The 26,415-nt window shown below is 40.6% G+C and overlaps 1 protein-coding gene across 1 annotated transcript in view; it reads left to right on the top strand.

Annotated features, from left to right (window-relative positions):
• Positions 1-26,415, top strand: part of DOCK2 (dedicator of cytokinesis 2) — a 403,190-nt gene that overhangs the window by 168,666 nt on the left and 208,109 nt on the right. The window contains exon 27 of the mRNA XM_080804304.1: positions 6,926-7,021. Coding sequence (XP_080660430.1) covers positions 6,926-7,021 — 96 coding nt within the window. The remainder of the gene's footprint in view (positions 1-6,925; positions 7,022-26,415) is intronic.

The following is a 26,415-nucleotide window of genomic DNA, read 5'->3' as shown; positions in this document are numbered from 1 at the left end:
AACTTCCACATCTCTGAGTCCTTGGCTGCCTCTGTCACTTGCTTCATACAATGAGGTGTTGTGCACTTAGAATCAAGTCTTTCAGGATGGGAAATTGTTCAAACAAGAAGAATGAAGACAGCGCTAAACCTAGAACTCATGAGAAAATCACATTGCCTCAAGGGGCCATAGAAAGAAGTGACTCTGCTTTAGATGATACTGTTACTATTTTTGAAAGTTAGGATATTTTCTTTCTAGGTAAGTGTTTGTGGTGCCTTTGAGATAAGAAAGAAGTTTAAAAGACCTCTTACATAGAAACCCAGAGCAGAGAAAAATAGTAGTGGCCATAGATTGTAGTTGTTTCCATGGTCAGAAAATGCATTATTTCTTTTTGGTTAAAAAAAAAAGAAGGTCTTTGGATTTAACTCTGTAGTTGTGACCTTGAGACCTTTATCTTAGTATTAAAAAAGACCTAAAGACAAAGCAAGTGGATGAGCTGAGATTGTCCTTGGCATGAACACAAGGACCAAGACTGCTTGTATGCTGGAGTGGAGAAAATAGTTGGCCAGGCATTGTTCAGGAGAACTGGTTTTTCATTCTCCCTCTGATGACTTTACTTGTCACTGGTCACATGATCTCCATGCCACCCCCTCCCCACCCTGCAATGCTGAAGTTTTTCTTTCTGTAAAATTAGGGGTTGTACTAGAACTCTTTTCAAAACCAAAGATATTTGCATTACACACTCACATTTTTTTTGTTGTTGTTATTTAACATTATCACATGAACTTGTAATATTTGGAATGAAATTGGCTCACGTATATACATTTAAACATGAAAATTTGGAGTAGAATCCCCTGTAAAAATGATACATGAAACATAGTCACATGGTTTGCTCCCTCTTGAAAAACTACAGGAACGAAAGCAAAGGGAGTTTTCTAAAAGAAGGTAGATACCATATGGTAAAGGAATAAATGAATTAGCAGACCCAGCAAAGGTAATTCATAAGCCAGCAGTGGGGAGAGCTGAGAACTCATCCAATCTAAAGCAAAGATTTGCCCCAAGTTTCAGGAACGGGTAGTAGGAGTTGCCCCTGGAGGCGGGATGAACAGGAGGAGGTTTAACAAGGAGAACCAGCTGCAAGTGTGTTTAAGAAGCAGTCTGACGCCCTGCAGTGGGGGTTGCTGGAAGTTTATTCTAAAGATAAAACAGAAGACTGGACTAGGAAACACTCAGCAAAATCAAAGTCAATGATGCCATTCTTGAAACAAGTTATCAGTCAAAGTATACATCCCAGAAGCAGAACCTTCTGGCACTGTGGTCCCACTCAGCTCCTGGAGGGCTGCAGCCAGGGCTTAACCCTGCAGACAATAGAGCAGAGAATACTTGTCTGTGGAGTCTGAGGAGCACAAGAAGAATGTATGTTATAATGAAGAAAATGAAGATATATATGATGAAGAATATAATATATATGGGTATTTGAGTCTCTCTGGCTTATGGTCTCAACCACATCACGCTACAGTGTAAGCTCACAGACCACAAGCTCTACTCACATGCTCAGAGTTGGCAACCAGATTTTGAGTTACCCACACTGAAACAGGAATGCACCATCATTCATTCCAGAGCACAAGGGAAAACTTGGACTAAAAGAGAGCACAAAACAAGCAAGCAGAAGAGAAGCAACTTGGAGGAAAGAGCAACTTTGTGAGGCAAAGCAAACTTAAAAAGAGAATTTTGAAAAACAAAAGAAGAAGCAATCATGAATCAGAAAAAATAACAGTATAAAGAAATTTAAAGAACTAAAAAGAATTTCTGATTTTTCCCCCAAATTACTTTTTTTTTTTCCTTTTAGGGAAGAAAAAGTTGTACAAGAGATGGGAACTTGTCATAGTTTACAAAATATTTTAAACACTGAGACCAGAATTGTGGTCTGATGTATGGGAGAAGGAGACATGGGGAAGGAAGCTGTCGTGGGATGGGCCTGGCTGGTGCAGGAAAGAGAGTGAAACCCTGTTGTTTACCATGCTGGGATAACCACAGGAAGAGGAAAAAATAGTTAAAAAAAGGCATCATACAAGTGTATTATTGGCAACATAGTCACAAATACCCAAATAACAACTACCTCAGCTGAAAGAAGTAAAGAATTTCCTCTGGCAAGGGGAACAGGAGGGATTGCTGTTTTGCTGTGGTTATTTTGTTTTATTAGTGAACCTTGAAAGATGTTTTTAAACTTTATAGATTTGTAACTTTGATAAAAAGAAGCAAAGTTTTATATCACCATCTGTTAAGTGGTCAGTAGTACTTGTATAAATGTAGAATTCTCCAGTGGTTAAGAAATATCTTATGTGGTTAGATAGTGAGCACATGTCAAAAGTTTTTGTTTAAACATAGGGAACAAGCTGAACAAGGAGAGGACAGGTTCAAAAGGATTTAAGGTTCTTGATTTTTTTTGTGGGAGAGGAGAGACTTATACAAAATTTTCCTTAGATATAAAACAAAATCTCTACAGATCAATGGAATTATATAGACATTAGCAAACCCGCAAATAATAAAACAAAATAAAATGACCCCTTTGTCGTTTTTCTACAAGTTAACCTCTAACTTGACAGGGCTGTTGACATTTCTGGTTTCTAATAAATTGTGGATGATTAATCAAGCAAAGTTACATTTCTGCAAAAAGCAAGAGGAGGGGCACCTGGGTGGCTCAGTGGGTTAAAGCCTCTGCCTTCGGCTCAGGTCATGATCTCACGGTCCTGGGATAGAGCCCCGCATCCAGCTCTCTGCTCAGCAGGGAGCCTGCTTCCCCCCCCCCCCCCCCCCCGCCTGCCTCTCTGCCTCCTTGTGATCTCTGTCAGATGAATAAATAAATAAAATTAAAAAAAAAAAAAAGAAGCAAGAGGACCACCCCCTCTCCTTCCCCAGCCAAGTTGGTCTGATCACAAAGACTCTATTAAAAAATCAAGTATCCTCATTTTGCTTTATTTCCAAGTTTTTGATCTTTTTCCTAAACACCTGCCATAAATATAACTTTAGAAATAAAACAATGTTATTAAGTTCTAACTAGATGCTGTTGTGCACTGTTTGCTCTAACCTGAGGATTTCTTTGTTTAAAAAAGAGCTTTGTATGAAATAGAGAGGTGATAAAGACGTGTTAGCAGCAAGGGGAAATTTTTCTACTTGATATCAAAATGGGGGTTAAAAAATGAAAAAAGAGGACACCTTTTGCATAATATGATTCAATGTTAGAAAATGCTGTGTCTGTATATTATTTCATAAAATCATCTCATGTGCGGTATGTTCTCTTATTGTTCTGTAAACACTGTGGGAGCTCAGTTGTCCTGAGGTGCATTCTACATCCCAGGGCTGGGCAAAGGGCTTAAAGTGAAACACGAGGCACCCGCTCAACCTCTTCCAGCTCTCCTTCCACCATGTTATATATCAGGCTTATGCATAAGATTTCACTTAAAGAAGAGACTCTAAGTTCCATCCAGATATCACAGCCTATAATTATTTTAAAAAGAAAAATCACTACTATTTGCAGTGTGTTTAGGTTGGATGGATTAATTTCTTTGCAAGGCCCATAATGGGAAGACTGACTTTGTCTTTTCAATTATAAACCACCGTTTAGTTTGAGCCCAGAAGACACTTTCCTAGAGATTCCCTCCACTTGCCTGGCACTGGAGCAATTAACAGCAGGTGATTTGTGGCTGCATTTTTACTGCTTAGCACAGGTTTATCATCTTGAAAGTTTTCCATTTGCATATATGCTATACATTTTTTGGGTGACATTTTGATATCATCCAGAGTTTAGATTATGTATTGCCTTGCACTGCATTTTCTGCTACGTGCTGAGAATCTGTTAAGCCCAGGCAGAATGCTGCTGCAGACCCAGTGGGACGTGAGTTGCAGCCTCCACTTATTGAGGGCTTGCTATGTGCCAACCCTTAGTATCAAGGGATTTACCTGCATTACTTTATTTATTTCTCAAAACAGCACTTTGAGGTTTCTACCGTTTGTCACACTTTATAAATAAACTGAAACTCAGAGAAGAAAGGTAATTTGCCCAAGGTCACCCAGCTCAAATGAGCAGCACTGAGATTCAAACTCAAGTTTGTCTGATCCCAAAACACTCTGCTGTACAACCTCTCATATTGGGAGCTTTCAGAGTGAAATGAATTGAATTTGACAGTTTTCCACTTTTAAATACCAAACTTCCTGAACAGTCTAATTGCCGCTCTCTGGACTAAGATGAAATGGCTATTTAAAAGAAGCAGAGAGCAGGAGGTCAAGAGAAAAGGGGTTTTATTATCTCTGTTGGTAAAGGAAGAGATGTAATCCTGGAAAAGAAAAACATCAAATGGAAACCATTATATAAATTTGCAGTGGGCTTAGGTTGATGAAATTGCAAAGGAATGCAGAGAAGATAAGGGAGTCATGAAAACACAGCACTGGAGATTTTCTAAAAGGGAAAGAAAAGATCAGAATCCACTGAAAGCAGTTAGAAGCTGGATCCCTTCAAGTCCAGGTCTACGTAACTTGAGAGATAGGATGAGGCTGACAAGGCCCCAAAGCAACAACCAGAGATCTGTGTTCCTGGTCCAGGCTGCCTGTGTGTCTGGGTGAGGAGCCAGCTCTGGAGCCAGACTGCTGGGTCTGAATCCTTTTTCCCTAGCTGTCTAGCTGGGTGATTCTGGACAAGGTACTTAACCTCTCTGGGCTTTCATTTCTACAAGTGAACAAATCATCTCATGTGTGGGAGATTATAATATTGTCCATCTTGTTATGAGATGAGATAAAGCATTTGGCAAGGTGCCAGGTATTTAGTAAGCGCTCACACGTGTTAGCATTATGGTTCTTACATAGACATCACAGCCATGTAATGTACAAGATGGAAAATTGTAAGTCAGTACAAAGGCTTGAAGAAATGAAGGAGAAGGAAGTTAGGAGAGAGGTTGACCTGGAGCTGAGAAGTGAAGGGAGCTATTCCTTACCCTAGCCCTGAGCAGATGTGGGGAAAGGTTTGGATGGTGGTGGGAAATCTCAAAGCTCACCTAATTTAGCAAGAGAATCTTGCAAGAGCTTGAGGTCTGGTAGGACTTAACAGAGCATGAGAACTTGTTTCTGTGAAATAAATGCTGTGACGGAAGGCTTGCTGGTGAGCTCCATGGAGAGATCCATGGAGCTGGAGAATCGGAGGTTATAGCCAAAGTGCAGAAGAAGCAAGTGTGAGGCAAAGAGAGGAAGCAAGTTCAGTTATTCATCTTCAGATGGCATTGGTCACTGAGAGCCCACTGGGAGGAGAGGGGGCTTTTTTTTTTTTTAAAGATTTTATTTATTTATTTGACAGACAGATTACAAGTAGGCAAGAGAGCCAGGCAGGGAGAGAGAGGAGGAAGCAGGCTCTCCACGGAGCAGAGAGCCCGACGTGGGGCTCGATCCCAGGATCCTGGGATCATGACCCGAGCCGAAAGCAGAGGCTTTAACCCACTGAGCCACCCAGGAGCCCCAAGAGGGGGCTTTTTAATAAGCGCATTTGCTTCCTTCCTTCCTTCCTTCTTTTCTTTCTTTCTTTCTTTCTTTCTTTTTTTTTTTTTTTGGCCTCCCCAAACTCTATTTTCCTTTCATTGGCTACATCAAGAGACAAACTATACTTGAGTTGAATGCAGCAAAGGTTAATGAGGTTCTTATGAATGAGTGTAAGTAGTTATCCACCTTTTTAGCTACCATTTCTTAGGCATTTCATTTATGTCAGACTCTGGCTGGGTTCTGGAGACACTGTCTTTTCCCAGATTCCAATCTCCATTTCTAGAGCTTCACAGTGTGTTGTGTCATGGTTCTTAGTCATCAGAATAATCCACATAAAATTCAGAAGTTGCTGATGCCCAGGCTAGCTCTAAGACCCACAGAATCTCCTACAGTGGAATTAAGCAAGTACATTGTCTCAGAATTACATGTGTTAATTTTAAGTCCACACCAACCTTGAAAGACTAGTGAGAGAACCTTCTGTAGTTTGTAGATGATGAAGTTGAAGCTCAGAGGGGTTAAGTTATAAGTGAGAACACACAGCTGATAAGGGGTGGGTTGGAATTCAGACCTAGAGCAACTGATCTTAAAATCCCAAGGCCTTTGCACTTGCCCATGACCACCCTCCCAGTTGTACATAGATGAAATTCTGGGTCTTAAGGGTATACTGGTAAAAGGATTTGAGAATGTAGTGAATTGGCATTGTAAATATGCCCCAAACCCTCGCGCATCATGGCAAATGCTCAAAGAGCATCAGCAACTTCTACCCAAGTTTCAGTGACTCGTATTGAAAGTGGGTAGTACCCTATAAATGTTACAATGAGGTTCACCATGGATTTCCCTCAAGATAGAATATGAAGCTTTTATTGTATAAGCTCTCCCATGGTTATAGTTTCCATCACATAAGCCCAGTCGTGGACTCCAGAAACACTGCCTCCTCTCTTTGTCCCTTAAGGTCAGTGGTGATAGTGACTTCCTCCTATTGCTAATCCCTAGGTTATTTTGCTTTGTGACTCAGCTTTTTCATCACCCATATAATCAATTTCCTGCAGTAAATACCCTCCTTATTCCAGGTTAGATTCTGACTGTTACACCAATGAAGAAACCAAGATTCAGAGAAGTAGCCAATAATACAATAATTCTGTAGTTAGTATTCTAAAACAAAAGTTTCTGATTCCAGAGTTAAGCTCTTAATCTCTGCCACATATTTAGTAAAATTTAGTGAAATTCCTGGTGCCCAGTGCCAGGTGGTGATGGCCATGGGGATATGATGACAATGACTATGATGATGATGACGGTGGTACTGATGTTGGCACTGGTGGTGATCTTGATGACCACCATGTCTGACTGCTGTTGTATGTCCTTTGGAAGAGATGTATAAATACAATGTCTGGTTGTCACACAGATGTCTCTGACTGTGTTCCAGGCCTTCACCTACCACCACATCCAAGAAATCATGGTCCAGCTTCTTCGCACAGTGAACCGGACGGTCATCACGATGGGACGGGATCATGTTCTGATTGTGAGTAGATCTCTTCCTCTTGTCAAACATTTCGAACTGTTCAGGGTCAAGGAATGGATTTTCTGGAACACCGGGTCATGTTGAACACCTAGTGCTAATCGTTACTTTGTTTTGGAGTAAAACAGATTTTTTTAAAAATCTGAGTTGGGATAACATGAGAGTCAACTCAAGTTACTGAAATAAAACAAGACTTAAGCCTTGTTCACCAAATTGAGTGTACCAGTGGGGATGAAATATCACTGGTAAAGGTGGAAGACTGAGAGAAGCTTTTTATAAGTGGAATAGGCAGAATATCCCCCATTCACGTCCACCAGGATCCTTTCCTTTTGGACTAGAGTCAAGCAATGTCCAATCTCAGGGTCCTGTGAGTTTGGTTTTCTAAGTGGATTCACTGTATGTTCACTCTGCCCACAGACATTAGTTAATTCGTCCTTGTTAAGTTTGGGTTAGCCTTTTGCACAAATGCTATATTCTGAAGATCAGGCGATTCCTACCTCATTGTCTGATTATTTTCCCTTTCCAGACAGAGTCCACCTCTAACCCTTTAACCTTTGGGTTAAACCACGTTGCTTTAAGCCACAGGCCAAAAACAATGCTTATAGGGGCCAGTCACCAATATAAATAAGTATGTTTGACTATGTCACTTCCCTGCTTAAACTCACCAGTGGTTTCCCATCTCACTTAAGATAAACTCCAAACCATTACTAGGGCCTGAAGTACCCTCTGCCCCTTTTCTCCCACACATAAAACATGATTATTTTTCCTGTTGCCTCAGTTTGACCTATCTCCGCCTCAGATCTGAGGGCTTATTTCCTCACGTAAATCCGATCTTGGCTCAGGTGTCACCTAATTAGAGACACTTCCCTGCCCTGATTCCCCATCTTAATAACCAGCACTTCTCCATCCTCTTTTTATCTCTGCACCTTAGTTCTTTGTTTCTTAGAATTTATCACCACCTGAAATATATATATGTGTATATATCTATATATAGAGAGAGAGATATAGATACAGATATAGAGATATATATATCCCTTGATTGATTGATTGTCTGGCTCTGCTTGTGAGGAAATGAGCTTCAGGATGTAAGTATTTTGTCTGTTTTATTCATTTATATCTCCAAACCCTACAATAGTGCCCTGCATAGAGTAGATACTTGATAAATATTTGTTGAATGAATGAGCGAATGAAAGAATAAAGTGTACCAGACAGGGACGCTAATGTTTAGTGAGGACAAGTGCTTCTTAGCTGTGATTGATCGACATCGTGTGGAATTGGGCCATACAGTTGCCACAATTTCCAAATTCTCAAGGGAAACCGAAAATGTGAAATTCTCTAATATTTAGGTGTTGGCAGCTAATAAAATATACATATATATATATATATATGTATGTATGTATTTTAAAGATTTTATTTATTTATTTGACAGAAATCACAAGTAGGCAGAGAGGCAGGCAGAAGGGGGTGGGGGAAGCAGGCTCCCTGCTGAGCAGAGAGCCAGATGTGGGGCTTGATCCCAGGACTCTGGGATCATGACCTGAGCCAAAGGCAGAGGCTTAACCCACTGAGCCACCCAGGCACCCCTAATAAAAAATATATTTATAAACATTCTCCTATCCCCTGAACAGCTGGATTCAGCTTTCAGGAAGCCAGTTTGGGATCTCAGCTAAGTTTGGGATGTTGATTGTTCATACGCTATAGTCCTCCTTCATGGTTACAGAATATAAGGTGCTGAGTGTTTTAAAAGTATTTTAAAAATAGCTGGGCAAACTCTGGAAAACAGTATGGAGGTTCCTCAAAAAGTTGAAAATAGAGCTACCCTATGACCCAGCAATAGCACTACTGGATATTTACCCCAAAGATACAAATGTAGTGATCCGAAGGGGCACCTGCACCCGAATGTTTATAGCAGCAATGTCCACAATAGCCAAAGTATGGAAAGAACCTAAATGTCCATCAACAGATGAATGGATAAAGAAGATGTGGTATATATGTACAATGGAATACTATGCAGCCATCAAAACAAACAAAATCTTACCATTTGCAATGACGTGGATGGAACTAGAGGGTATTATGCTGAGTGAAATAAGTCAATCAGAAAGACAATTATCATATGATCTCTCTGATATGAGGAATTTGAGAGGCAGGGCAGAGGGTTGTGGGGAGTAGGGAAGGAAAAAATGAAACAAGATGGGATCAGGAGGGAGACAAACCATAAGAGACTCTTAATCTCACAAAACAAACTGGGGGTTGCCAGGGAGAGAGGGGTAGGGATAGGGTGGCTGGGTTATGGACAATGGGGAGGGTATGTTCTATGGTGAGTGCTGTGAAATGTGTAAGCCTGATGATTCACAGACCTGTACCCCTGGGGCAAATAATACATTATATGTTAATTTTTTAAAAAGTAGCTGGGCAAGGATTTGATCCCAAGAAGCAGCGGAGTGTAGCAATTTTCTTTAGACCCATTTGGTTCTGTTCAGTTATGTCAATGCATGTTTACTTAATGTATACTGTGTGCATTTAAAGCAGTGGTGACATCCATAGAGAGGGCCAGCTGGTCAGGCGCTCCTGCCTTCCTGGGGCAGACAGCTGTGTAAAATGGTCTTTGTCATTTGTCTCACTTAGGATCCTTCCACTTTAGAAATACCACCATTTCTTACTTGGTTACAAGCTTCCATATCTGTGGTTTCCATAACACCCCTTAGATAAGCATTTTATGACCTCTCTAATCTTTATTCCTTTTCTTTGGAGCCAGACCTAAAGATGATCATCAATCTATTTGGGTCATTCTGTATATAGCAGGTCTTAACTCTCTGCTTGTCCTTTAGAACAGTCATCTTTTAAAACAGTGCGTGGATCATAGGAAGTGCCAAGTAACTGGTGTCTTATTATTTTCCTTTCTATCTGGTACACTTCATTTCTCTGTCCCTTTGCATTATCGACACAGGCAAGTGAGCATAGTTTGGCCCCCATTCACTACAGTCTGTTATCTGAGCCTTTTATTTGATGCTCTGCCTTGGTTACTCATCTTTCTAACACATATTCCTCACTGCTGTCCCATTAATCTTTGCCAGGACATTCCCATACTCTGGAATGTTCTGTGGGTCCCCACTCTCTACCAAATTAAGTCTTATGACCATTCTCAGCTTCTGTGATCTGGCCATAACCACATTTCTCAGCTTTTTCGTCTACTTTTCTCCAGCCAAATATTAAACCAAAATGCATGTCTGGATATTTCCCAAAAATGCGTGGTATTTTCTCACTCAAGCTGCTTTCTTTGTCTGGAATTCCTTAGTATGCCATCTCAATCTGTTGAAATCCTACCTAGTCTTCAAGGTCTAGCACAAATGCACCACTCTGGATGGTGCTCAAATCTCACCAACCTGGTCTGGCACTCCCTACCTCTTCTAAATCACACAGCACTCTTTCTTCCTTTGCTTGCTTGATTTTAGTTTTATTGAAGTGAAATTTGCATACTTTAAAATTTAACCATTGTAAGGATTCAGTTAGATGAGTTTCAGTAAATTTACAGTGGTGCAACCATGATGGTAACTCAGTTGCTGACATTTCCTTCATTGCAGAAATTTTCATTTGCAATCTGTCTGCACCACACCCTTACCTCCCCATCCCCACCCCAGCCCTGAGCAACCACTCTTCTATTCTCTGTCTCTATAGATTTGCCTTCTTTGGACATTTCATATAAGTGAAATTATGCAATTCAATGTCTTTTATGTCTGGCTTCTTTTCTTAGCATCTTTTTGAAGTTCATCCATCTTTTAGGATGTATCAGTGCTTAATTCCTTTCTTTTTTAAAAGATTTTATTTATTTATTTGACAGAGAGAGAGAACACAAGTAGGCAGAGAAGCAGGCAGAGAGAGAGGGGGAAAGCAGGCTCCCCGCTGAGCAGAGAGCCCAATGTGGGGCTCAATCCCAGGACCCCAAGATCACTACCTGAGCTGAAAGCAGAGGCCTTAACCTACTGATCCACCCAGGCGCCCCAGTACTTAATTCCTTTTTATTGCTGAATACTATTATACTGTATGAATATGGCACACTTTGTTTATCCATTCTCTAGTTGAGGAATATTTGAATTGTTTCCAACTTTTGGCTATTATAAATAACGTTGCTGTGAATATTAACATAACAGATTTTGTGTGAACATATTTTGATTTCTCTTGTGTGGAAATCTAGAAGTGGAATTGCTAGGACATATGGAAAGCATATGTCTAACTTTATAAGGAAATACCAAGCTGTTTTCCATAGTGGCCATTTTATATTTCCATGAGCCATATGAGGGTTCTAGTCTATCTATACCCTCACCAACACTTAGTATTGTCAGTCTTTTGGATTGTAACAATTCTGATGGATTTATAATGATTCTAGCGGTGTCTCATTGTGATTTTAATTTGCATTTCCTTTATGACTAATGATGTTTCTGTGTACTCTCTTTCTCTCCATCTCTCTCTCTCTCTCTCTTTTTTTTTTCTTAGATGTTGCTATCTGTGACCTTGCCATACTAACTCCTCCCTCATACCACAGAACTTTTAAGGCTTGGGCCTTTCTATAAATTGGGGTGATAAGAGACCTTCCTCATAGAGTTCCTGTGGGAATTAATTGAAATAACACATGAAAATCATTTGCATATATTTTTCTTGTACATAATATTCATTTACTTATTCATTCATTATTTTATGAGAACCTCTTATATACTTAGCACAAAGACTCAGAAATGAGTAACATGGTCTGTGCTCTCAAGGAAACCATGACCTCCTTTGATGGGATGTCTCTCAAATACCTCAGACTCACTGTGTCCCAAACACAGCTCATCACCAGCCCACTAGAGCCTGCTCTACACTCTCCTTTCATTCAGGACCCCCATTTATGGCACTGACCTCCTAGAACTGTAAGAGCTGCCCTTGATTGCTCCCTCTTACTCACCTGCCTGCCCTTCTAGCCTCCCACTAAACTGGGCTGTTTTCTGCACATCTGGCTTCAGTCCCTCCCCACCCGGCTCCCTCATTTGCCCTCAGAGCCCCTGGACATTCTCAGTCACTGGGCTCGTTGTACTTAGTCTGTGATTTTCTATCTCTGTATTTCAGCCTCCCTCCATTCTGTGGATGCCCTTGAGGGCAGGGACCATGTTTTACTCACTCTTTTATCCTCAGCTTCCAATAGTGCACCTGGCATACCATGGGTTCTCAATAAACATTTGTTAAGCAAATGAATGAATGAAATAATACCTAGAAATGCTGTGTTATTCCGTACCTTCATGTATTTGTATATGCTTTTCTCTCGGATTGGGATGCTTTTCCTTCTTCAAAGAACATTTTCTCTAAATATCAGGAACCCATATCTCAGGGAGTATGGGAGCAGCACAAGGAATTGTCTGTTCATACTTTTCCTGTCACCTGGGCTGATTCCAGGAGCTTTGCAGAGGTTCTAAGTTGCAGGCTGTATCATTAGTCTCAATGACTCTTGAGTTTGTTGGTGTAATTACAACAAAGAGAGTGCCGAGTGGGGAGTACTGGAGGTGTGTAGAAAGCTTACCTCCCTAGGAACAGGAATGTGCCTCAACTAGAAGGAAGAAATAACCAGGTTTTTCTTAAGATATAGCTTCATTTTCATAAAATAGTCCTTTCCAACACTTCTTAGAATAAAAATATCTCCACCAAATTAAAGAAAATGAAGTTGGAAAGTAATTACTCAGAGGTCAGGAGTCCCTGTCTTACTGCTGAAGGCCCCAATTTAATTTCAAATTGAAGTTTGACAAGGAGAGAGCCCCATTCAAACCATCACTTTCAATTTTCCAGATATAATTTTTATTGGTCAGTTTCCATTGCTTGGGAATATTAAACAATCAATATTTACGACAAACACCAGACATGTCTAGTACTTCTGAAATCCTGAAAAGGCCTTGACTGGATGTGGGGTGGCTGGTTGTTGGTATGTCATTATGTGGGATTAAATAGTAACTGCTTTTTTTATTTGTAGGAGCAGGAACATTATAAAAGGTATTAGCTATTAAAATTACAGGAACCATAGGGCTAGGACGGATCGCTTCTTGTGCATAGCATTTTGTAATTATCATTTGCTGGAAATAACTATTCCTGATTTTTTCTGTAAATTGCTTGCCTAAACAATGAAGTGTTGTGGTGACAAATGAGCAGAAGGAAAATTTACGAAAACAAAAGGTAAAAAAATTTTTTACGTGACTGCTGCCCTCTCCTTTCTTTCCCAGAGTCTAATCAATCAGATATACATTTATTTACTAAAGTTACCAAGGAGTTTGAGGATGAGAAAGGCAGCACGGTTTGGTAGAAAGGACATTTTGGATAAGAGAGAATGGGAGAATATTTTTTTATTCGAGTATAATTAAATAAAGTGTTTGTTACATTAGTGTCTTGTGTACAATACAGTGATTCAACAATTCCATATATTTCTCAGTGCTCATCAGGGTGAGTGTACTCTTAATCCCCCTTATATATTTCTCCCACCCCCCTACCCACCACCCCCCTGGCAACCACCAGTTAGCTCTCTGCCTTTAAGAGTGAACAGGAGAAATTTTCCGTACTTGTTCTGAAGAGTTGGTTCTGTGACTTTATGCCAATGTCACCCTGCTAGACCTTGGTTTCTTCTGTGCGATGAACTCTAAGATTCTTGAGATCTTTTTCATATATCTAAGTTTTCTGATTTGGCCAATGCCTATTCTCTTTTTACATCTTCCAAGATCCCGAGTCAGGGACATAAAACAGATTTTGCTTCATGGGCCAGCTCTGGTGGTTGGTAATGGCAGCCTGTAGTACTACAATGAGAAAGACCTGGAGACTACATCTTAGCTCAGGGGGAGGAGTGCTGATTAGGGATATCATTCATAAGTATAAGCTTAGAGAATATTGATGTATGCAAGGTACTTGCAAATATTATGTATTGTCCAAAATCATTGGTGTTTTTCTGGCCCAGTCCAAAAGCTCTTGTAGAACCAATATTCTCTTCCACATATTTTTGGTTCTTTCAAGAAGGCTGTGGTATAAGAGCTACAATAATCTGAGTACTTAGCATTTTGCCAGGGAATTATTTCTATGTGCTACATATCATATTTTATCAAATGTAAGATGCACCATGATTTTACATGCCCATAAGAAAGAGCACATGCTACCAATTAAACTGTGACACAGTGGCGATCATTGCATTGATTGTTATCTTCAGAGATGTTTCAAAAAAAAGTTGGGCTAGAAATCCCTACTCTCTGATAGAGCACATCTTTGAGTCCTCACAGGTAACTATCATCATACACCCCATGGTTTGGGAGAATAGACTGACGGAGCACCAGAGGATGAAAGCACCATGGCCAAAGCCACACAGCCAGTGGCAAGGTGGGATGCAAACCAGGGATGTCTGACATCAGAGCATGTGTTTGTTGCACTGTCCCATTGGTCTTGGAGCAGTGTGAGGAAAACTTTCCAGGCTCGCTTGTGTAGCTGAAGGGACTGTCTCAGGGAACCTTCCTTGGCCAGTGCATTCCACTGCTCACTGCTCTACAGAAGGCTGTCCCTTGTGTCTGGCCTCCTTAGTGCTGAGGATGGACAATCTCATAGGGAGAATCAACCAGGAAACTTAAACACTAGAAATTCTTGGAAGGGAAACAATCTGGTAATTTTGTTGAAATTGGGATCTAGCTTTTATTTTGGGTAATTAAAATAAGCCTCTGGGTGATATATTTTGGGCCTAATTACCCTGGTTTTTGCAGAGGAGTCTATTGAGTGATTAAATAAAGGTAAATGCAGTTGGCATCATGCCAGCTCTGGAAATTCAGAGCAGTTTGTTCAAAAAGGAAAAAAAAAAGCTGGAGATCACCCCATCCTCCAGTGCTTCACCTCACAGTAGCGCTGAAGACTCCATAAAACACCTGAGTCAGAGGCATATGGGTGGCTCAGTCATTAAGCATCTGCCTTCAGCTCAAATCATGATCCCAGGGTCCTGGAATCAAGCCCTGTGTCGGGCTCCCTGCTCAACAGGAAACCTGTGTCTCCCTCTCCCACTCCCTGCTGCTTGTGTTCCCTCTCTTGCTGTGTCTTTCTCTGTCAAATAAATAAATAAAATCTTAACAAAACAAAACAAAAACATCTGAGTCATGCATGATTCAGGCTTTTAAAGCTCTGACTTCACTTTCCAAATGGCAAATGGCCCACCCACATGACCACTCTCTGACATATTTTGAGCCCACAGACTCCAGAACACTTGGGCAGGGGCCACAGCAAGATAGTTAATGCCAACTCCACCCAACTCTGTCCCATGGAGAGCAGGCGACAGTCGAGGACATGCGGGTGTGCGGTTCCAAGCCAGAAGTGGTTGGTTGACTCATGACATTCACTCAGCAACCCAACACTTTGTTAATAAACAGTATTTCTAATAAAACTGTCACGTATTGAGCAAATAGTCTGCATTCCAGTCAGAGAACTAAGCACCCTATGTGTCTTACCTCTTAACCCTCAGGTACTCACATTTTACAGATGAGATAACTGAGGCACAGAGAGGTTGTATAACTTGCTTATAATCATACAACTTATGAGTGGAAGAACCAAGATTTGAACTCAGGCAAAACTGTTTACAGAGTTCCTCCTTTTAAATAGCATATCGTGTACTCCTAAGACCCTAAGTTGTTCTTTGGGCATCAAATATTTTAAAGGTGATAATGAACCACCTTGCCCCCGCTGCTGCTCTGCCAAGACCATGCAGTCTGATGAAATGACCTACGTGGCAACTTTCAGAAACCTCTGAAATGGCACTGGGTTTTGGTGGCTTTGTAATGACAATGGTCTCTTTAGGATTGATCTCCTCAATTCTGGGAACCTGTAAAATCAGAATAAGAACCTTGAAGGTTGGTATTTATGAAACACCAGGTTAAACAGAAGACAAAGCTAGAATGGAGATGCAAAATTATCTCACACCTCCTTCTCCTTTTGTGTGCAGTTTGTCCCTGCGCTCTTGAGCAGACTGCCAAGTTCTAAGTCTAAAGGTCTCTCAAATCCAAAACTTCCCTCCACCACCCATGTCTGCCCGTGACTATTTCTCACTGCTACCACTGCTGCAGCTGCAAACAAGACATGCTGTCTCCTCTTTGTCCCTTTTGAATTCTTCACACTGTGGCCCATGTGGTCTTATAAAGTAGAACTTTCTGGTGAGAAAGCATCAATGGCCCTATAGTGGCAAAAGATAAAGGCCCAGCTGCTCACCATGGCCTTCAGTGTGCCCAGTATAATGGCCCACCTCTTTCCCCTGTACTCTCTACCTCCCACTCTTGTGCTAACTCGATGGCACTGCTCTGTTAACTACACAATGTTCCTCTTCTCCTTTGCATTCCATTCCATTCCATCTCTAAATGGCATTTGGATGACATTCCCTCTGTCTAGAATAGACTCCTCTTACCCTTCTTTACAAAACCTCCTTGCAAATACTCTTTCTCCTTCATGTCTTGGCCTCAGTTTCACTCATGTAAGTTGGGACCCATGTTTCAGTCATGTAAGTTGGGACCCCTCTTGCTCTCTTCAGCCTGAACCTGCCTCACATACTCATCATACTGTCGTGAAAACATTCTTCCTAGCTCTACAGAACAATGTCTTCATCACTTCTGCATCTACAGGAAACACTGGGTCCCTGACATCTAGGATGACCTCAGTGAATCCCTCTGAGGTAATGGAAGATTTCTGCTATTTATTTTATTTACATACAAACCATCATTCTTTTCCTTAACATTGTTACTATCATCACCCTTATGGCATCATTACGTTAGGAGGGTAAGAGAGGAGAGAGAATTATTATTGAATAACTGGACCAAATGGAAAGAATTGGGGGGAGGATGTATTTGTTTTCTTCAGGGGACACATATGCCAGTGATAATCACAATGAACATTTCTAGGGTGTTTACTCTGTGGTGTGGCAGAGATGGCACTTTGAGGATATTATCACATTTAATCTGTGAGGTTGACAAAAATTATGATCCCCTCCCAGAAAGGAAACAGTGGTCCTAGGGTTTAAGCCTCTTGTCCAACATCACATACCTGAGAAGGAGGAAGATAGAGTCCAAATCCAAGTCTACAGAGTTTAAAGCTACCATTTTAAGCAGTTCACTGTATGCCCAGGACATTATTTTTCTGAGATAAAACTTGAGAAAGATGAAAAGACTAAATATGTGTGTATGTGTTAGGGGGAGATCGGGTTAGAGAAAGAAAATAAACGTTACACAAGAGACTTGAAATTCCAGTTGGTAAAAAAGAGGTAGCATCATTAGGTTGGGGTAGCTTGGTTGCTGTTTGATCTGGTCACGCAGAGGGTGCTTATGTCCTGTGGGTGAGGAGGCTTTGTTTCAATAAGAATTTTGGCAGTTGCATGCCAAGGAGTACATGGCCTAAAATATATATGCAGAAAAAAAAAAAGAATTAGAATCTCATCTTCCAAGGAACCCATAACATGTGTGCACAGAAGTCCGTTATTAAGGTAGACTTCATGTAACTTGGTCTAGTTCTTGAATGGCATGAAAAATTTGGATAGGTGGAGAGGAAGGGTTAGGGGTTTGTAAGAGGGAGCAGCATTTCTTGTCTTATCTCCATCTCACGGTCTCTGAAATCTTCTCTCATTCCTCAAGATCATCTTTCTTCAGTGACCTCATTGTTCTTTGTCCATTTTTCAATTACAGCATTACCATATCATAATGGAATTTTCTTTTACCTATCTATGTTCCACAGTAGACTAAGATTCTTGAGGAAGGGGACTCTATCCCATTGTCTTTGGGGTTCCTGTCTGTAGGCCCAGGGTTGGCAGGTGGCAGGCATTTATCTAAGCTACGGGAGTGAATGAATGGAAAGAACACACTAATTGAAAGTACAGATTAATGTCTAGCTTTAAAAGAATTCTGATTTAAAAAATAAGATGAGAGAAGATTTGTTTCATGTCAAACTTTCATATAAAGATTTTTTATATAAAATTCCCAAATAATTTACTAGCCCTGTGTGGTAGAATTCTTTCAGACAAATTAAAGTTTCAGAGTTGGGCATAAAAAGAGCTGGTTTCATTCTCCAAACCTTCCTTCTGTTCCATGGTGTGCCACAGACATGGGAATTAAGGGGAAATGTTAGTTTCTAAATTTGTTAAAACAGATACTGCATGCTCCCTGGTCTGCCCAGTCATGCAGACCTCTGCTCTGAGATCAGACTGGTCCTAGATAATAAGCACACTACCGTTGCTGCTGCTGCCATGACAGTCTTGCACATGGCACCAGGAAACATGCCTTGTGGTTCTACATGGGAGGTGAGCTGAAACCTGAAAATCTAGTGACTGTGTTGAGGCCTCCACTGGCCAGCAGCATGTTTCCTATGCTGCTCTTGTCATCACCCAGAGAGGCAGGGGCAGAGACTGAGTTTGGGAACTGTAAGATGAGTACTTAAGAAATGCATGACTGGTACATCATCATCCTAATGAAATTACTCCAAATATCTCAGTGTCTTTTACCTTCTGTAAGGGGAGCTGGACAGATCTGATTTTGAACAAGTTATTTCAAGTGTGTTATTAAAGGTAAGACTTCTCTGTACCTCCTATACTATTATCTGGCACTAGAAGAGAGGTTAGCCTTTTCTTGTCCTTGGGGAACTTTGGAAACTTTGGAACTTTAGAATGTCTGCCATTTAGCTTTTGAAAACTCTCGTGCCTAACATTGCTTTTTAAGACTGTGGAGTTGGGGCACAAGATCTGGAGTTTGAAAGGCTTTTGCTAGCTGGGACCTGGGTCCTTAAGGGGTAAGAAGGTCTTATTCCAGGGATAGGAAGTCTCTTCACTTCACAGCTCTGCTCCTCATTCCCCTTATCTGTAAAATAGTGTTAATAATAGTTATGACCTGTCAGTCCCACTGCAAGGATTGGATTGAATTTAAAAAGTATGTGTAAAGCTCATAGCACCCTATGCACCCACCTAGCAGGACTTTGGTAAATAAGAACCATTATTATTCTCCTTTGTGCTGGAGTCTCCTCTCACTTTGACACAAGTGTCGTGAATCAGATGACAAACTACTTTGTGGCCCTGGCTTGGGATCTCTCCTGGATTTGGGAAGTATTTTTGAGCTATTGTTATAGCTGGGCTGTGAATAAAGCCCCCTTGAGACGAAACTGGCCGCCATATGTCTGTTACAAAGGCTTGAGTCCCAGACTAGGAGAAATTCCATCACAGAGTGTCCTTCCCTGTGTGAATGTTGTTGAGGGACTGGAGCTGCCCCATGAAAAACCCAGTTGGAATAATTTCCAATGCAGCAGACTTCTCCTACAGGGGTCTGTTCCGTCTTCTTCTGTCTGGTACACTGGCCTTCTAAAAAGACTCAAAGAAATCAATTCTGTCAAATGACCCCTCAAGATCAAAGCCCCTTTTTCTAGATTTATGCTACATTCATATAATGATGCATTTGCATAGTCATTAATTATTATTGATTATTTTTTAATAACATGAGGAAATTCTATGTCTTAAATATAAAGAAAGGGTCAGCAGACCCTAACAATGGCAAGAAAGTCATCAGGGGCCCTGAAGGCCAGGGAGGGGAACACCTGAGGCCCCACATCAGAAGCCCTGGATCTTCAGAGGTCAGACATGAGGGCCCTGCTCTGAATCTAAAATTATGTCCATATCTTCTGCTTAAGCAACATATGATTTTTACATTTCTGTAACTTCACTTTTTCTAAAATGATTTTGCTTTCCTTTTATAATCAGGAAAAAAAACCCCTCAAACACTATTTCTTTAAAAATAGGAATTAATGAGATAGTCAAACTTAGTGAAGCATTTTCATGTATATAATTTTACTTTTCTTCTAACCAGCCTGTGAAGCCAGAAAGGCAGATGGTTTCATTTTAAAGACAGATGTGGGGGATGGAGGTGAAAGTACTTGTTCAAAATTGTGCAGAAAATCAGGAGCAGAAGTCAGAACTCCTGGCCTTGTTCTGGTCTCTCTACCATGGACTATTTTTTCTCTTAACATTTTCATTTTCATATTTTCTCCCAGTTCATTCAACAAACATATACGAAGCATTTATAGAATCTTAGGCAATGTGATAAACACCTAAAAGACTATAGAGATGCGGATGACAATTTCTGTCCCCCAGAACTTTGCTCCCTGGTGGAGATGTGCATGAGAGATTGACAAAAGAAATGTCAAGATAATATAAGCAGCAGCCTGTTCAAAGTGCCATGAGTACTCGGAGGACGGAGTGACTAATCCCATGGCAGGGGCGGGGGATGATCAGAAAAAGTTACAGAGAGGAGGTGACATTTAAATTGCAACTTGCTGTCTGCCATAGGAGGTAAGAGCCCAAGCTCCCAAGTTTGGCAGACCTTGAAGGAACTCTAGCCTTCACCACCTCATACTAATAGACTCGGACACATTACTTATATCCCTCCAAGCCTCAATTATTCTCCTGGAAAATGGGGGTAATTGTAAACTACCTTGAAACAAATCATTTAATGGAAGGAAAGCATTTAATAACAGTCCATTTTAACTTCAAGAAACTAGAGACATTATTATCATAATTAGTAGAATATGGCTAATATTAATTTATTTCCCCAAATGAAAATTATTTCCCATGATAGATAGGTATTGGAACAATGTCCCAGGTAGAGGAAACAACAGCTAAGTCACCGATATGCAATAGGCTCTGACTGTTTTGGAAGGTGGCATGGAGGCGGGCATGGGGGGTAGAAAGTAGTAGGAAGTTGGGCAAAGCCTACTAGGTTGGAGTCAGATTGTGAGGAACCTTGTTTGCTGTAGGAAGAATGTTATGTTCTAGGATGGCGGCAGGGTGCTATTAGAGATATAGAAGCCAGGGAATGGCCAGATGTGTGTCTTAGGGAGATCCCCAGGTAGCCAAGAGGGGCTAGGTCCGACAGAGCTGGAAAACTATGAGAGAAAGTAGCCCTTTAAAGCCAGTGCAGTACAGGGGTCTACATGGAACAGACAAGGGCTCATGATGGCAAAGTTATTCACAGTTAAACAAGGACCTCCTGCACATAAGACTTTATAAGGTGAGGAAGGCAGTTACTACTCTCAGGACACCACATACAGTAGGGAAAGAAACAAGGGAAGAACTAGAAATAGCTATAATTTAGGACAAATAATCATCCCAAGAGAATAATAAGGACAGCATTAAGAGGGTCAAAAGGAAGGGGAGGATGCTGGGGTGTGACATCCAGGTGCATGAATCAGAAAAGACTGTGTGCTTATTGTGAGAACCCTTCCCCCCTCTCTGGACCATAATAAGCTGTATGAGGCAAGGGCTGCACCTATGATTTTCTTGACCAGCACAGAGCAGGGAATCAATAACTGTTGGAAAATAGTGATTGTGGACTAGGGTTCATCTGCGTTTTCCTGGCACTGCCAGATGCGTGGTTGTAGAGTGAAAGGAGAGATCTATTCCAGGAAATCCAGTCTGGTCAGTGGTGAGCTCGTTGCATGCCTTTGAATTTGCTCCCTTTGATCCGTAACTACAGAAAGCATATATTTTTTTTTTCCATCTTGAAACAAACAAGCAAACAAAAAACAACGACAACAGCTCATGACATCCCCTCTTCTCCATCACCCACCTGAGATGTCTGCATGTGGGGTCGGATTCAGTCAGGCTTGGGGTACTTGGTGTAAGAGTTACATGAACCACTCTTGATTTCAACAATTAGAATGATTCAGCCCATTTGGCTCAGGAGAAAGAAGGCTTTTGTGTCAGCATAACCAGGGTATCACAGTATCACATGTGCTACCTGGGAAACCAAGTCCAAGCACCAATGGGAGGTCATGGTGTTTAGCTGATGACTTAAAAAATGCATATAGAGATTTTGCCAGGAGAAAAAAAAGTGCTGGTTTAATTTGAGTGAAATTTAATATAATATAGTTATGGATTCTGAGAATTGGCGAGGCCATTCATGATAATAAACCTCTTATTTGCTTTGGAACAAATAATCCTTTGGTGTGATGTTTATTGTCTTTTCATTTTAGTTGTGGTTTAAGCCAAGGCAAAATGCTCTGCCCAATGTGCTTCTTCAGTTAGACAGACCCTGTCTCCTTTAAATTACGTTTTGTGTAAAATGGACTAGGTCACGTGTAATAAATTTTGGCATTTTAATGGAAACATTATAGAGAAAATAGTTAACAATCTGCTTTAATTTCAAAACTAATTTTCTCTTTCATACAGTAAGGCAGTATCTTGGTAAAATGTGCAAAATGCATTGGGATTTAATTATGATGGCAATTTGTTCTGAAACGAGGTTAAGCTGGACTGTCAATATTCTGAATAAAGGTGCTGGGGGTTGGCAGTGAGGGTAGAATGATAGTGGCTTGATGTTCCTGGGTCCTGGGTGCCACGTGGACCATAGTAGAATTACAAGTCCTGGCACATTACTTGCTAGTCAGTAGAAGGATGGATATTCCTGGGGGGAAAGACAGGGCCTGTAAACTCCAATGGAATCATCCCCATATAAGAACTGATAGACAAGGAAAAAGTTGGGAATCACCTTTTTCATGTCTATCCATTGGATCCAATTCATTCATTAATTTATTTCTTCAACAGATATTTCAATTCCATTGTGCTAAGTGTTAGAGATACAAAGATAGGCAAAAATAAGCAGGATTCCTACCTTAAGAAGATTATAGGCTATGAGAGATTAACACAGTCATCAAAGAATGACACAAATGTATGTACAAGGTTAACTGTGTCAAGAAATTTGAAGGAGGAATCCCTGGTGCCAGGTGAGTGTCCAGGAGGGGTATTTCATATGATCCAGAGCAGTGGTGGTAGTAGTGTTAGAAAACCTTACCTGGGAAGGCCCAACAGAGCTGGAAACTGGGCAAGGAGGATGGCATAGTGTGGATTATTCCAGGCAGAAGGAAAAGTGTACACAGACCCTTAAGGATGTGTTAGTGTAATGGGTCAAAGGAAGCCAAGGTGACTTCATGTGCCTGAGAGGCATGCTTCCATGGGAGAGGCAGGTGGGCCCTGCTGGGTTTGTAGTGACAGACCCAGTCTTACATTCTAAATTTATCAGGAAACAAAGTGTGACATGGGTCAGATCTAAATTTTGTGGTGATTGCCTTTGCTTGCCATGTCTAAAATGTGCTAGAGTGGAGAGGGAGTACATGTTGGGGGACCAGTAGGAACATACCTGTGGAGGTCAGATAAGGGGAGGGGTTTGGAACAGGGTGGCAGTATTGGAGGAGAGGCATGCTTATCTTGGCATCTAGCTCAGTCTGGCAGTGAGAAAACCAAGCTCTAGGTTTGGTTTTCTGCAGGACCGAGGCCCCTATAGGAGGCAGGCCAAAGTCATATGTTCGGGAAACCTCAGGATTAGTGATGATAGATGTGACTGATAGGAATTCAGTTTGTAAGTTGGTTGAAAGATGGGGATGAAGTTGAGGTGAAACCCAAAAGGGCTTATGAACATTATGTTTTCAAACATTGTTTACGCCAGGCATAAATGATGTTGGTTGGGTGTGGATTTGTCCCATAGCTCTTTTTATTGCAAGCCATGCTTTATGAGCATAATGATCATAAAAAAAAATCTACGTTTCTTTGGACTTAAAAAAAGAAATGTGTTTTTGGTATACAGCAAATTGCCTTAAGCAGCTTGAAATGAAAGACTTTATAAGAAAAGGCCATGTTGAGGCCTCTGCTCAGCTGGTGAGGCAGAACCTGCCAGTCAGAACGGGTCTCAAGTTTAGTGTCAGTGGTTCCTGGGACTGCCCTGGGTCGTGGTGGCCTGTAGACTTCCCATACTACTCCCACCACTGCATTGCTCCAGCACTGAGTTCCCTGACTATTGCTGTGAGCATGCAGACAACTCATCGAGCTTTACTTGACTGCCTTGTGCTTAAAATGGCAGGCACCCAGCTCTTGCAGTGTCTTTCCCCTCAAGGACACTTGATTCCACACAACAAGGGTCTTTCATTTCTGAGCTCTATGCTGTGCTTGGTATGCCTGCATATTCTTCTGGATCACTGAGGACTTTGTCAGGGCACATTCACTGTCATGGTTTCTGCTCTTAATAAGAGTTCATTCCTTATCAACACCATTATTTTGCCCTGAGACAATCTAAAGCTTGATTCTGAAAACCCACTACAGACCCATGAAGGCATCTTGCATATTCTCTCCCAATTTACTTCAATCGGCAAATGAATGGATATACAATTATTGAGTACCCGTTGTGTGCGCTACATTTGTGCTCAGGACTTTCATTCACTTAAGTCTCAGACACCCTTGTAAGGCAAAGGTTATGTTCAGTATTATAAGGAAAGGAGTCAGAGGCTCACAGAAGTTAACTTTCCCAAAGCCACTTAGCAAAAAGAAGGTGGCAAAATGTGTCAGACCCAAGACTCCTGATTCTATACCCAAAACTCTTCCCACCTTAAATTGGTAAAGAAGCTGGCTTTAGATGGTTCATGGACAATGAAAGAAAAAAAAAATGAATCACAGGATGGGAAAGTTGTTTTTCTTCCACTTCCCTCTTAAACATTCCAATTAGTCAAGTAGAAAGTGTGTTTGGTGTTAAAGTGGATGTAGTATGTGTTGAATATCTGCTAATCTCCCTTTTTAACACTCAAAAATTTTAGCGAGAATTTAACAAAATCATGTTGGTTTTATCTTCTCTTTTTGGAACATAATATTGGTTTCCTTATCATGGTGATATGAAACTGTCTTTTAAGGAAGAAAAATAGAGGAAAAATTTTAAAAATGTTGAATAAATTATATTGTATGGACACAATAATGACAAAAAGTCATGGAAGTATATCCATCTGAATGAAGCTAGGAAATACTCCATTCATTTAAACCACCTCCTTTGCTCCCAGGACATGTGGGTCTTCATGTAATCACTGAGGCACTAAGTTCTAAATGTGTTCATTGTTGATTTGTTTTCCTGGGAAAGATACAGAAGCAATTATAATGAAAACTATCCCTGTCACTAGAACCACTAAGTCGTTCTTCTTAAGTTTAAATTTTATAACGCAAATCAGCCCAAGCTAGTAATGGAGTCTTAAAACCTAGGAAAAATATGTAAGTTTATTGCAAAAGATAATATCCCATTTAAAACAGTTTAGAAATTTACAAAACCTTACATTGGTACATAGTCTTTAAGAAGGTGCTCTATAGATGAACTGGTATGAAGTTCCAAGTATAGTGAGTACCTTTTTTTTTTTTTTTTTTTTAACTACAGAGAAAGCAGCTACATAAACTCCTGCAACTGAAGTTGATGTATTGGTCTTTTTTCCCTTCAATTTTATAAGAGTAATTTTTGCTAAATTAATATCTCTCCATGAAACTATATAACCTCAAGTACATCATTTCTGTAGAATATCATGGTAGATATTACATAATATTTCACAAAGAAGTGATTTCACATGGAAGGTGAGTATAGAGATTTGGCATATGGATCTGTATGTTGTTTGAAACATAAAGATGATCATTTTTCAGCAGGAAGTTGTTTACTGAACCCATTTCCTTCCTAACTATTTAAAAGTTTCGATATCCAGACAAGACCCCCCTTCCCAATTTCAGGTCGGTGGCCTGAGCAGTGCTGTGTTGTGCTTTGGTATAGAATTATCATAGCCTCATTTGTTGTTGTTTTGTTGTTGTTCTTGAAATGTTCTTGAAATGTCAACATTTTCCAACCCCAAATTCATTTAATTCAGTTGAGGATTTATCTCAGGTCCCCAACTCAGTGTAAGTGTACAACAAGGTGAGCTTCATTATCCAAGGGTTGGATTATCCTTTTTGGGTGAGTTTCCTCAGATACCTCTTCATCATTTCAGGCAAGTGATCCCACTCAGCTTTGGGTTGTTCTGTTTTCTGCTCATTTTGATGTTGGAATGTGCACAGAGCTTATAAAGTAGGTAGAGTAAGTGTTTATATCTCCATTCAAGAGTGGACAAACAAGTCCTGAAAATGTAAGCAATTTGCCAAGTTAGTGTCATAGACTGTTCTGTTGCCTGGGTCTCTTAATTCCAGGAACAGGATTATTTTCATTCTAGCATGCTACCTGAGAATACAAATTAATTTGGAAATTAGCGTAAGCAAAGCAAATTAAGATGGAAGCTCTACAATGAGATAAAATTATATAAGAGATCCCAAATTATTTTGTTTTATTGGATTATCCTCTGTGCTGTTCTTTTCCACTGTTGGGGCCAACTGAGAGTTGATTGTGTGGATACAGAAAGATCTATGGCTTTTAGCCAGTGGTAGCATATCTTATTGAAATGTGACTTCTTAAGTATGACAAGTGTATTTATCTTAATTCCAACTTAGTGTTATGTATTCCGGTCTCATTTTGTGGGTTTAAACATTACACTAGAAACAGAATGAGAACATCTTGAATGACATTCCAAGA

This window comes from Martes martes (assembly GCF_963455335.1).
Source record: "Martes martes genome assembly, chromosome: 5".
NCBI lineage: Eukaryota > Metazoa > Chordata > Mammalia > Carnivora > Mustelidae > Martes > Martes martes.
Note: the sequence above shows the minus strand (reverse complement) of the source record. Positions and strands in the feature narration are given on the sequence as shown.